The 14,674-nt window shown below is 34.6% G+C and overlaps 1 protein-coding gene across 4 annotated transcripts in view; it reads left to right on the forward strand.

The window, feature by feature from the left end:
• Positions 1-14,674, forward strand: part of TLK1 (tousled like kinase 1) — a 153,302-nt gene that overhangs the window by 122,667 nt on the left and 15,961 nt on the right. For all 4 annotated transcript variants that reach the window (XM_025853295.2, XM_073882567.1, XM_025853302.2 and 1 more), the window contains 2 exons: positions 10,415-10,512; positions 12,827-12,908. In XM_025853295.2, coding sequence (XP_025709080.1) covers positions 10,415-10,512; positions 12,827-12,908 — 180 coding nt within the window. The remainder of the gene's footprint in view (positions 1-10,414; positions 10,513-12,826; positions 12,909-14,674) is intronic.

The raw sequence follows: 14,674 nt of genomic DNA on the forward strand, positions 1-14,674 counted from the left end.
GATGGAGTTGTAATGGGACTCTTGAAGGATTTTGTAGTACAGAATTACTATCGGTATTTGTGTGTCCACCTAAGCTATTTTGATAATGAACTCCTCTAGACCTATGTTTGATGTCCCCTGTAAAGATTTATAAATTATTTTCTAACCAGTGTTTCATGATAATGGGATACTTTGAGGGTTATTATTTTCACATATAATAGTTAATTTTGAATTACTCTTTTTAGTGATGAGATCTTATGTATGTGTATCGTATTTTATGAAAACCTGTTATATAAAATCTGAAATTATAAAGCAGTTAAATTAGGAATTGGTGATTTGTATTACAAAAAATACTTCACTTTTTGAAAAGCTTCAGAGAAGGGTTTGCTTTTGGTTTTAGTTGGTTGTGCTTGGTTGATTTTAAAGCTTTCCTGGTACTTTGAAAATACTGTTTCTCTGAAACACTTCTTTGTAAGTGTTCTAAAGTGAGGTATACTTAAATGTCTAGATACTATATAAACAGTTGTAAGCTGTTGTAGAACACTACACTTTGACTTCTAACTTCCATATTAGCCTCTTTCCCTGTTTGACTTCTCCATTTTTTGTATTTACTCATTCTTTCTAATAACTGTCCCCGCCATAATCTTTTCCCTGTTTTATTTTTTCCAGCTTTTATCAAGATTTACTGAGCAGCTCTAGATTTCTAACTTTATCTTCTTAACCAGTTTACAATATTACTTTTCTTTGACCAACATCATGGAATATTTTGGGAGAGTGGATAAACTACTAACGCTGAAATATGCTGTCATGTCTTGAGTTCTCACATTTTCCTCTAAGAGGCTATTTTGGGTGAGAAGAATGAATGCATCATAAAGAAAGTTGTTGGTAGTACATGCAGGGAACAAAATTGAGTTAAGTGGTGTCATCTTAGAGCACAAATAGCAGTTGTCTGCTTACCACTGGATATTAATTTTTGAGTGGCAAAATTAAGTAATAAGCATTAAGTCACATGTTCTAAAAATACGTTATTTGGCATTCTAAAGCACACTTGGAAAATAGGCCATTAAAATAGGTCATTCTGTTTTCTAAAAAAGTAGATTGGATACTTTTAACAACATAGAGAACAAGCTTCAGTTAAGAGAAAAGCTGTTATCACCTCTATCTTATCAGCTCCCTGTGCTCCCGGGTTTATTAAGCTGACATGAACTGTACCCAGCTTGTAACTATATAGTTCTACCATAGACTGATTCTGAGACAGGAGTATTTGAGGTCCTTGTACCTGCACAGGAATTAACCTGTACTGTGTCAGCTTAGGGTTTAGATTTGGAGCCCAGCATACTCTTGCTCTCTCTCTCTCTCTGTCTTTAATAAACACTCTTAAAGTTCAGTAGAATTATTAGATTAAATTTGTGGGCACCAAAAGAGAAAACTTGTTTCATTGAGGAAGCCCACGCTGTTTGGACATATGAGACTAGAAGGCCTATTTACTTTTTCTTCAAATGAATAATTTATGATGTGCTTTGTATTTTATAAAGATCATCATAATAATTGAATAGGTAAACTGAAATATGAAAAAATATATTTACCATTGAATAAATCATAAAGCTCAGTTCACATTCTGCACTATTCTGCAGGGTTAGAAATACAATAAATCCAGAGCTATTAGTGTGATAGAGTAAGGAATGAAAGTTAAGCAAAAGCCTCCAAAAGTAAGTCCGTGGCTAACATAAATAGAGGTTTCTGGGGCTTAAGGGCAATAAGCCCTTAGTTTTCTCTTCTGAGATTAGGAAAATCACTGTGCAGCATCATTTTTTTTAATATATCAAGAATTCTTTAATATTTTCAGTTATTCTGTTTATGAACTCAATGCTTACTCATTCACTAAGTGATTGATATATTTCCATACTCTGATCACAGGCATGATTCAAATTCCCATTTCAGGAGAATTACATAATATTACATTTTATGGACTTCAAAGTTTTAACCATTCTGGAGTGAATATTAATGTTAACTTTCTGAATGCCAAGATCTCCCTATGTTTTGTCAAAACTAATAAAGCTAGTAGCCAGCAAAGCCAAACATGAACCTTTTTCCACTCCCATTTCAGTGGCATTACCTATACACTTATTCCTACAGTTCTTCTGTTGTACATAGATAGCAAGTTGATTCATTGTATTCGGAAGAATTAATTCACTTTTAGCATTCTTTGCATCTGTCTTAGAATAGTGGCGGTGTTCGCTTTTTGTTTTTTCAGAAACATGCTTCATTTTCATTGCAGATAAAGGAGAGCAGTTAAGTTTGTCTCTTTCCCTCACGTATTATTTTCCTTGAGTATTGTTAGTGACTATTATATCAGCTAGAATATTTCTTATTAGCGGGTATATTGTTTTTCACTCTAAATTTATTTTTAAAGGTCAACAGAAAAAAACATTTTTAATAAAAACTATACTCTCTAACATAATCTTGCCTTTTATGTAGCTTAAGGATTTAAAAGAATAGAACAGAGAAGAGCCATATAATAAAATATGTGGAGACTATGCAAACTATTCCCAAAACAGTTTTTAAAAAATAACTTTGGTAGTAATTATGTACAAACTTACCCAGTTACCCCTTATTAAAAACTTGTAGTTGCAGCGAGAATAAATTTCTGTCTTTAAAAAGTTGGTTCTTTGAGGCAAGGCTACTAACTATCCCATTTTCTGTACCTGTGCCACATGTGGAATCTGTGGATTTAAGGAAACTAACAAATTCTTTGCCTTTTAGCTCTTATGGATGATCATGTTTTGATATACCAGTCTTTGATACATTCTAGATGGGAATTTATCTTTTTGATGTGAGGAGTTCTGCTAGGTTGCTGTTTGTATAGTTCAGATCATTATTCTGGAATTGAAGGAAACTACATGGATATGCTTTTCTAGGATTATTACTAAATTAACACAAATAACTTTTTTAAAAAAAATCCCTGAAAAACCATCATCCTTGTAATAGATTCTCTCTGTAGCTAGTATTTAAATGATACAAGTTACCCGTCATAGTATCCCAAAATGATGAGGAAATAAGAATTTTGGAAGTTATTAGGACTAATAACTGTGTCTTGCCACTGCTATTACTCAAGTGTGTGATGTGAACAGCATGCAGATGTGTGTTGCCCTTTATTTAGTCTTCAAGTTTTGTCATCTTCTAGACTTAAAATATTTGATTAGCAGTATGGAATATTAAATAGTGTTAGTAGGGATTGGCTTTAATGTATGTGTTTTGAGTTGTGTGTGTGCATGAGAGGGAGGGAGGGAGAGAGAGAGAGAGAGAGATTTATAAGTCCTGAATATAAGTGCTGGAAGTTTTTTTGGAAAAACATAACCAATTTGTAACTGAAACAGTATTAGTCAAGAATCATCAGCACCAACACAAATGTATCTTTGCAGACCAAAGGAATCAGCTAAACAATTTGCAGTCATCTCAATCTCTACTAAAACAAAAATCACATCCAACATGCCACCTGACACCATTTCTTTCTCTCTCTCTCCTTTGCTCCTTGCGATGTGGCATTCATCTCTCCTTGTGCCTCCGTTCTGAAGAGATAACAGTATAGCAACAACTCTGCCACTGAAATCCTGTTCTATGACCGATATTGGCACCTGCAAAGAGAAACAACCAGTAACAGGCAGCAGCAGCATCAGTATTAATCTTCCATGATGAAATCTTTACAGGTCAAGAACAAGCACACAGCTCTTTTCTCACTCCTTCACAGTGGACCATGCAACTAGTTGAAATGGAAGACAATGGATTGTCTACAAGCCTTTTGAACAGTGGAGAATACAGGGCATTGGTTTTAGGTGAAATGACCCCCAAATAACTCTTGAAGTTTGATTTCTCCTTTGGTCTTTCTTTCTAGAATACCATTGTCATCTGATTTATCAGATCCTTAGTATAACCACAAAGAATAAGTTTGCATATGTGACATTTATTGTCACTTGTTTGAATGAAAATATGAAAATAATGAACAGTATTATTCTAGAGGACTTAATCTCTAAATCTGTGTGTTCACCTTTATATTCATGGCCATGACTAGAAGAAATCTCTTGGGAATTCTTCGCTCAATTAAAGCCAACCACATTGTACGTTATATTTCTCTAGAACATAAAAGATGCTACTTGTATAAGGCAGTAGTTTTCAGTTAGAAGTCTGGTGAAAATACACTGTAGTAGAAAAGGCTATGATTAAGCCCACAAAGAATGTTACAAGGTTTGGGCAAGGAAAGTGCCAAGAAGAGTGTTAGAATTCTAAACTTGACATTCTGTCCTTACTACTGTTTCCCTTTTAAAAATGAGTAGTAGTCTATAAAGACGACTTTGCTGAGAGAACATGGGACTGGCTGTAGATAGGAAAACTCCCAGTGTTCATATTTTACCTCCTACTCTTATTATGAATCCATAAACATTACTACTCTGTGTTTCCCCAGTTGCAGTGATACATCTTAACTTGGTGTAGTAGATTTTCAATTACCAAAATGAAAATTTAGAAGTAAAATGTGTTTTGCTTCTGTAATGTTTAATATTAATCCAGTTTTATAGGGAATGGAATTTTTTTTAATTTTGGAAAGAATTTTAGAAGTCATGTTAGCCATTGGTTAGAGCAGAGTTCAATTCATGTTTGTAAATTCAGTCTAGAGATCACTGTTTTACAAAAAAAGAAAACAATTGCTTGGCCACTGGCCCTTCCCAATCAGAACTATAACTGCATGCCATTTACAGTTGACCCTTGTACAAAGCAGGGGTTAGGAGAACCAACCCTCCTCCACCCCCATGTGCACAAAACTCTGTATATAACTTTTGTCTTCCCCAAAACTTAACTACTAACAGCCTACTGTTAACCAGAAGACTTAACCAATAACATAAGCAGTCAGTTAACACAAATTTTCTATATTATATTTATTATATACTGTATTTTTACAGTAAGCTAGAGGAAAATGTTATTAAGAAAATTATGAGGAAAATACATTTACAGTACTTTGTTGAAAAAAATTTGCCTATTAGTGGACCTGTGCAGCTTAAACCCATGTTGTTCAAGGGTCACCTGTATATTCATGTGCATCAAGAGAGTCTAGAAGACTAGGGTCTTTCCATCATTGTGTAGAAAGTTAAATGTCTTCATACATAAATAAAAAAATCTTTGAATCCAGCCAAATCCTGAAAAAGGTTCAGAAGAACCCAGGCAGTGCAGAGGACGATACGCTGTAAGGCATGATGCCTATATGTGCTGTGGTGTGCTGTCAGCACCTTTCTTCGTGTTTAACATCAAGGAATTTCTAATACAGCAGCTGTAATTTCTTTTTCAAGAAGTGTACTAAATATTTAAATTTTGCCAGTCAGTTGAATTGTTACATTTATTTGCTGCTGGGAAGGGTTTTCTTTTGTCTTGTTTAAAGAGAATGGAGGAAATGACAGAATCAAAACCTGCCTATTTTAACAGCTATTCCCAGGGGTTTTAATGTAGTTATTTATGCATTTGAAGAGAGAATAAAATACCACCCCCACCTCCACACCGCACACCCTCCTCCTAAAAAAGGAAGAAATGAAGTGTAGAGAAAGCATTAAGGTTCTAAAATAATTATCTAAGCCAGTGAAATACATCTGAGGGAGATACAGTATGCTCCCATCAGTAATAACCAGCTCAGTGATTGGGGAGGGGAGTGGAGGGAGCATTTATGTAGTTAGGAATTAACCCCCCTCCCCCCACCCCAGGAATTTCATAATTTTTGTCCCCTCTCCTCCTCCTACCCAGTTTTCAATCTACATAATCATACTCAAGCAAAAACAGGGTTATGGGCAATAGTTTCAAAACTGATCTCCAGAAGTTCAGACTTGCTTTATCTATGTGGTTTTTTTGGTTTGTTGGTTGGTTCATATTTCCAGTGGTTCATATCTCTCATATCCATATTTAAAGTATTTGAAAGCATATAATAGAAATAATCTGGGGGCATACAGCAGGGTTAAAGGTGAAGTAAATTGTTAATGATTTTCTTCTTAATTCTTTTTTTCTGCACTGCCCTTCCTTTCCATTAGCTTTTAATAGTGCCTTCATTAATTTCACCTTTCACTTTCCTGGTGATAAACTTTTAGAATGACATTATAGTTTATGAAATTAAAACATTTGAGGACCTGCGGATACCAGCTTTTGAGGGATTAATATTGTTCATATTACTAAAATGAATTTGGAGTTAAACTTTTTGAAACCTCATTCTGAACTAGTTTTCCTAGACCAAGTAATGTTATAGTGCTATTCAATAGGCTGTTCAAAGTGATATGCTTTTCTCTTCTTCTTCCATCTTCAGTATACAAAATTTCTTTTTTTACCAACTCTCATTGGTCATAGGCAAGCTGAGAATGATATATCAAAATACTTTCTATCTTATCTTGGCTTTATAGAAAAGCAGCTCTTCAAAATTGAGGGTTTTTTGTGACTATAACATGTAACATACTCAAGATTTATTAAAGAAATTTAAACTAGTATGTTTAATTTTTTCAGGATATGTATCATTTTTACATGTGAAAGTGCATTTTATAACTCTTTAAGCTTTATAGCTTTAATGCCTACACACCCACCTTTCTTTTAGTAATTGCTGTGTTTTAAAAATCGCCATTATGGGAAATGCACAAAAATCGACCTAACAGTTTCTACCTGGCATTTTAGAGATTCTGTATTACTGTTACTGACTTTTGGCTTAGAAAGTCGAGCCAAGGGGATATTAGGTTGCCAGAAAAACTTTGCTTACAAACAGAAAGCATTTCTATGTCAAACTTCTGCTGAAGGACAAATTGTTTTGGTTAAGTTGCTGTGGAATTTGCCTTCCATATAAATTTTTTAAAGTTAAAAGTTTTGGAAGGTGGTATGTTTTGCAGGTTTAACAGTGAGGCAGTATTGAGATCTGTTGTTGTATACTTGTATGACTTGGTTTTTAATTCAGAATATTAAGAGCTTATTATAAAATACTGTTAAAATAGCTGTAGTATATAGTGTTAAATTGTCCATTGCTGTACCTTTCTGTTTGAACATAAAAGAACTGTGTCCTTTTACTGTGTGTGATCACCAAACCTATCTCTCTCTCTCAAAGTCTGTTCTTAACTCGTTTCTTCTAGACCTCTGCTTTAACTGCTCAGCTGGTGGATGACTCAAGGATTGAAAGTTGTTATTATTCTAGTTGGATTATCTCTTGTATTTTAGTAATCTGGCCTAGTTTTGCCATGAGTTTGAGGATTCCATTCTATAATGACCTGACTCAGGTCAGTTGTGAGCCTGGGTCATACTTGCTTCTCCTGAGCCCTCTGAAAATGATTAATTCTGAGGACAGCCCAGAGATTAATGTTTATCTCAAGCCAAGGAGAGGATAGTCTACCGGATAGATCTTTGGAAATGACTGCACTAAATATAAATCAGTTGATGAAACTACTGTGTTCTAGGCTGTACCCTGGGGCCATACCAAAACTGGGCTTTGCCCCTTTCTATAAAGAAAGGGTACTAGGCTGTATCGTCCTAACATTTGCCTGAAAGTATGTTATTAATCTGCTTGGGCTGCCATAACAAAATACCATAGACTAGGTGTCTTTAACAGCAATGAATTTTCTCACCATCTAGAAGGTGGAAATCTAAGATCAGGGTCCATCCAGCAGGGTTCAGTTTCTTGTGAGGATCTGTTTCTTCCTGGTTTCAGATGGCTGCCTTCCCACATGCCCTACTCTCTGTGCCCCCACAAAGAGGGGACAGAGTGGGCAAGACGCTGTCTCTCTCCCTCCATATAAAGCCACTGATCCCATCATGAGGGCCCCACCGTCATGACCTAATCTAATTCCCAAAGGCCCCATCTTCAAATACCGTCACATTGAGGTTTAGGGCTTAAACGTACGAATTTGGGGGGAACACAAACCTTCAGTCCGTTAAGAGTATGTGTACTTCCCCCCAGTGGGATTTAAGAGTTGCAGAATTATCTTCCCCCCAGAAGTGTGTCACTTTGATTTAAAGTCCCAAGATGTGTGAAATAAATAATAAATTACAACATGGAGGATGTAAATATGTTTCACTGACTACGAAGGAGTTATATCTATCGGTATATAAGACTTGGTTATTGAAAAAAGAGACTTGGTTATAGTTCCTTTACTTGACATTTCCTCTTAAATACAGAGGATCCAATTTTTTCTTTTTTTTCTTAGTGCTTCTGACTTTTGTTTTTTCCTTTAAACTTTATAATTCAAACCAAATGCAGCTTGCCTATGCTTTTAGATTGTAAGATTTTATGGGACATATCTGCCATGTTTTATAGAGGGCAAAAAAAGTTTGCTTAACTGACACAGATCTACATTTTACTTTCTTTAATAAGTATTTATTTTGCAATATTGGTTACTGCCATTGTATAGACCTCTGAAGATAAGCAAATGTAACTGTATCAACAATCTAGTTGAATCTCATAAAATTATTTACTCAGTAAAATTTAATTTCTGTAAATACTCTTTTGAAATAGTATCCCCATACTACAATTTCAAATAAAAGTTAAAACAATTATTTCAGTAGGTATCCTAATAGACATTTCGCAGTTTTATTGGATATTTAAAATTTCACCAGCCTACCAAGTGTTTAGTAGCTTCCTACAAGTATAAGAAGCACAAGTTTTAAGACCACAAATGTTAGTAATATGGAAAGAAGAGGTTACCACTTTCTATGTTCTGTGGTATAAATGAATTTGAATTTTTTTCATACTCATGGACATACCTATATAGCCAGTTTCTTATTCTACTTTGTATGTTTTTATAAATTAAGACAACTAAGCTGTAATTTGAGTCTCATTTCAAAAGGTTTTTTTTTTTCAAACTTTTTTTTAAATTTTTTTATTGTTATGTTAATCTCAGAAGGTTTTTAATCTATTTCCTGTCCTTATAATGAATCTTCAATTATTTAATCCCCTAGAGTATTTATTACCTTTACTTTTTTCATTAAAATAAATATTCATGACTGAAGCTGTATAAAGAAATTTCAGTTAAATTAAGACAGTTTGTTTAGTCTATGTATTTAAAAAAAAAAAAAAACTCCCCCAAATTCTAGAAAGGTTTATCTTCATTTAAATTTACTGTGAAAGTTTCTATTTATCATCTAATGCCTACTCCATATTAACTATCTCTGCAACAAGTAGTGGTTGAGTTTCATTTTAAAATAATAAAAATAACCTTAAGGGTCAAGTGGAATGCAAACAACATACTTAGATTTAGTTTTTTTTTTATTATGTGAACATTTGTTTTTCTTCATCATACTTAGAATATCCCTTTCAGTTTAAGCCTTAGATAAAGGTGTTATACCCCTTATACCTCTTATTATCTGCTTTGGAATGAAATGTTATTTATATCTTCAAAGTAAACTTCAGAATTATTTTTTAGATAAAGGATTTTTTAAATCAAAGATAAATCATTAAGATAAAAGGAGCTAATATAATACAGATATGTTTAAGTGTAGTATTCAAAAACAACCTCTATTCCATTTAATATAGATTTATAATGGTAGTAGCTACACATTTAGGCCAAGGCAATTTGTATTTGTTATTTACTCAACAAATATTCAGAAATATAACATTGGGCATTTCTAGAATTTTTCACCGAAACTTGATATATCCTTATCTGTCCCTTATGTAGTATTCAAATTTATATTGACAAATCAAAGAGATGTATAAGATGGGTGGTTGTTTATTTGGGATCTGATTCTAAAATGTTCTCAAAATTGTGTATTTTGAGACCTGAAAAATATTTATCAAAATTTTTATATAAAATGTTAAATTTCTTTAGGATTTGCCTAGAGCTGCTCTGATAACTGAGGATCTACCACAGCTATCCATATAATTTTTGTTTTAGAGTCTCTAAAACAGTGGGATTTATCCTAAGTGAGTGGTCAGATTGTATGTGTGTGTGTTTGTGTATTTCAGACATTGTAAGGTCTAGAAATAATCAGTGGTTCTGTCTTCTTCCTTTCTTCCTTTTTTGAATATTGTAAAATACCTTCATTTGTTTTGTATTATTAAATTATTCCCTCTTAAATTAAAATTGGGATGTACCAGAAATAAAACTTTCATCTCATTTTGTATTATAAGTCAGCCTCAACTACCTTGCAGTCATTTTCAGTTTAAATATTATAAAAATAGATTTCTTGTAGTACAGAATAAAACTCAGCATCTCATTAGGTATAGATTTTTATGTGGAGGATGGTTTCTTGAAATAGGCTTTTGCCTTATCTCTTTCCATCTTTCAGGCATTGAAAAGTGCACTTTGGTCTTTTAACTCAGTGGTACTTTATAACATACTATTCTTCCCGTCACTGTAAAAAATTGATGCATGGGTAAAAATATCTCTTTTTATATTGCAAATAAATTGAGCTTGTTATAGTCCCCTCTCTTCATTTTCAGGAAGAGGCAGAAATCCAGGCAGAACTTGAACGTTTGGAAAGAGTCAGAAATCTTCACATTCGAGAGCTCAAAAGAATAAATAATGAAGATAATTCACAGTAAGTCATTATTCATATTTTACAGTTTTACGTGATAAAAAGTTTTTTATCTCCTGTGGAGAGCATAAACACAATATTTCCGTGTTGGGGGGCTTCTCAGAACACTTAGAAAAAGATCCAAAGTCCTTCCCATATTTTCAGAAGGCCTTGTATGATCTGGTCCTTGGCCACCTCACCACCCCCATCTCTGTCATCCTCCCCTCATTTATATCTTGTACACAAGCCGGCCTCCTCCAACATGTTTATTTAGCACATTCCCATCTCTGGACTTTTGTGCTGGCCATTTCCTCTGCCTGAAGTGTTCTTCCTCTAAATATCTGCGTGGCTTATTCCTTATTTCACTCCAAATAATCATTAGAGAGGCTGTCCTTAGGCCACCCTGTATAAGATAGAAGTCTTTGCCTCACTCCATCCCTTCTCTCAGTATCCTTGCCTTGCTTTATTTTTTCATAGCATTTATCACTACCTGGAATTACAGATTTATTTTTCAGTTATTATTGTCTGTCTCCTCACATTAAAATGTAAGCTACACGAGAGCACAGACTTAGTTTTATTTTTGCTATATCCCCAGAGCCTAGACCAGCGCCTGGCACATGCTGGGCCCAAAATAAATACTTGTTGACTGAATACCAAAGTTACTATTACAATAGTGAAGGAGAAATTATTTCAGCTGGCAGTAGTTCAGTAAGCCACAGTTGAAATTATTTCAACTAACAAGATTTATGCGAAAACTGTAGAAGAAATAGAAGTTTAAGTTACAGCCTCTGTCCTTATCCATGCTTATCCAATGAATGCTATAGATCCTAAATGCTAAAGGAACTCGAAAGAGGAGAAAATAACTGAGGACTGGTGGGAGCTTTATGAAGAAGACAGAAATTAAGCAAGGCACTACTTGGATTTAATTGATGTAAAGGAGAGGAAGAGTGTCTTTTTATATTTTATAAGACTTGTGTCATTTAAAGCTTCATGACCTAATATGAATGTCACAATTGGAAATGGCTGGTTTCTCTTATGAACTATAAATATCTTGCTTAAAAGAGGGCCTATTCATGATCATTTGTGTATGTATAATTCATAAATATACAGATCCTTCCTGTGCGTAAGGTGAATGAAATAATATATTTATGGAATAACCCAAAATGTACCAGATGAAAATTCTAATTAAGCGGATAGGACAAAACTAATTTACAGTTGTCTCTTCTGAAAATTATGTTCAAACTTATTTGTGGATATGACTTAGTCCACTTGATGAAAATTAAGTGAATTGTTATAGCTTTACATTTCACTTTAAAAGTAAACAGAGGAGTGCCTGGCTGGCTCAGTCAGTAGAGCTTGCGACTCTTGATCTTGGGTTGTGAGTTCTAACCTCACATTGGGGGTAGACTTTACTTTAAAAAAAGCAAAAACAAAAACTTAGTAGATACCTCTTTTATTAACAAGTTCTTCAAGAAAAGAAATTGTCAAAGCTATATCCGATTGATTTTGAATAAAATAATAAAATATATTTATACCTGGAATTAATAAAGCTATCATCGTTTTTATTTTTGTTTTTGTTTTATTTCAAGAGTGCACATTTTGTAATCACTTTTTTTCCGCTAAGCCCTGTCATGTATTAACTGTTGACCTGAGCAAGTTACTTAACTTTTCTGTGCAGTGGTGCCCTCATCTGTAAAATGAGAGATAGTAGCAAGGCCTCCTTCATATGGTTCGCTGAGAAATAAATGAGTTAATACCTATGAATGCTTAATATATAGCAGGAGCAATAAATGTTCCATAGTAATGAGTATTATCTGTGAGAGATTTTCTAAGTTTCTTTTTAAAGCTTCCGTTTTTTAATTGGGAATTGAAATTTTATTTATAGAAGTTCAAAGAGTAAAATTTAATCATGTATGAAGGCCAATTTATACATATAATTATTTTTAATCACATGTCAGTACTACTGTAAAATCTTGATTAACTGTACTCCCAATATAAAAGTATATTTTTCCATGGGAAATAATTCCTACTGAGTAGTTGTGGGATTTCATAAAGCTCTTAGAAATACAGTAGTTGGTAAGTCTTTATCAGAGTGCTATTGGTTATTGAACCTGAATGTTCAGCTAAATGTTAAGTTTAGTGAACACCAGAGAGTTCAGATTGAAAATAGTCATGCAGGTGGAGAACAAAAAGCAGTATAAGATGGAACTCAAAATTAGCAGAGGAGTAACTGAGAAAGAAATAGCTTGAAGTAGAAGACAGAGTGGAACTTTATTGTGGAAGGACCCTTTTTGTATGTTTTTTTATGTGCCTAAGTGTCTTTTTCTCCCACCTTAAGGTTCAAAGATCACCCAACGTTAAATGAAAGATATTTGTTACTTCATCTGCTTGGTAGAGGTGGCTTTAGTGAAGTGTATAAGGTAATACAGACTTTTTTTCTGTTCTTACACTAAAATAGCAAAGATATAGGAGTACATGGTTAAGAAGTACTTGTCTTTTATTGATTCATTTTATGATTTTTTTGACTGATTTTTATGTCCCTACTCTCATTACAAAAGAGCCTGATGGCTTATGTTGTCTTATCTCGAGTGGAGAATATCCTTGCATCACACTGATATCTGGTACCTCGTTACTAGCAGCCAGTCCGATACAAATAACTGTCATTACAATCAAGAGAGGCAAGTAGCCATTTAATATAGTACATCTATGGAAAGATTGTACCCCTTAATTTAAACATGTGTCACAAGCCTTACATGTCTTGAATTTACCCAAATCTCTACCTATTTTAAGGTCAGTGTTTCTTAAATGCACCTGTATAAATGTAGAAAAATTTTTAGTCACCATGTTCAGTGTTTTGTACCTTCTCTTTTTTCACTTTACCTTGTATCTTTCTGCCCAGCCTTTAAATTGTGTAGTTCCTGGGGCGCCTGAGTGGCTTAGTCCGTTAAGTGTTGGACTCTTGATTTCTGCTCAAGGTCATAATCTCAGGGTCATGGGGTAAGGGTTAATGCTCAGCGGGGAGTCTGCTTGTCCCTCTCCCTCTGCTCCTCCCCCCCCAACTCACACACTCTCTCTCAAGTGAATAAATAAATCTTAAAAAAAATTGTAGTTCCTAAGGTCTTTTATCATTCTATATTCTCCTTTTCAAATACAGGTTTCCCCAGCTATCCATAAGTAGAGCATTCCAGTGAGACCTTTTGTAAGCCAAAATGGCATAAAGGGAAGTGTATCCCCTGCTTTACAAAGTTTGTGTGAGGCCTCTTCACTTTTTTACGAAAGACCTACATTAGTGCCTGTTTTTCCTAACTGAAAGAAATCCAAAGAGGGTTTTCACTCTTTAAAAAAAGCCATTATTGTAGCAGTGTACATAATATCCATCCTACACTTTCCTTCTGAGCTCCATACATAACTTAGTCTTTTTACCTCACATGGATGCTTCATATGCGTACAAACTCAGGTCTGACACAGAAGTTGTCTTCTTCTCCAAAACTTTTTATTCTAACACTGCTGCTTCCCACAGCTATTGCTGTGGAATAGCTGTGGGAAGCAGCCCATTCCCTCAAGTGAAAAACCTAAGGCCATCCTTTGCTCCACCTTTTCCGTAACTTCCTTTCCTCAACATAAAACCAGTCCCTGGTGCCCACTGCTAACTTATATCATTAAACTCTCTTAAGTCCAGCAATGACCCTTCCCCTCTCTCTCTTAGCTTAAGGCCTCCTTGCCTCTTATTTGCATTGCTCCCTGAGCCTCCTAGCTAATCACCTTCTTTAGGGCTCATTGAGTTTTCTCCAGTTTATTGATGTATGCTGCAGCTGGAGTGGCCTTTTTATAAAATGCAGTCTGATCATCTCACTCTCCTGCTTATGAGCCTCAGGGGCTTCCCATTTGCTCTTAGTTAGGATGAAGTCTTATTAAAGGTTGTACCCTCACCTTAAATTTTTTTTCCTTTAAAATTTTTATTGTTATGTTAATCACCATACATTACATCATTAGTTTGATGTAGTGTTCCATGATTCATTGTTTGTGCATAACACCCAGTGCTCCATGCAGAATGTCCCCTCTTTAATACCCATCACCAGGCTAACCCATCCCCCCACCCCTCTCCCCTCTAGAACCCTCAGTTTGTTTTTCAGAGTCTGTCCTCTCTCACGGTTCATCTCCCCCTCCGATTTCCCCCCCTTCATTC

Source organism: Callorhinus ursinus, unplaced genomic scaffold, assembly GCF_003265705.2.
Source record: "Callorhinus ursinus isolate GAN/ISIS: 27379988/994484 unplaced genomic scaffold, GSC_fseal_2.0 scaffold2, whole genome shotgun sequence".
Lineage (NCBI taxonomy): Eukaryota > Metazoa > Chordata > Mammalia > Carnivora > Otariidae > Callorhinus > Callorhinus ursinus.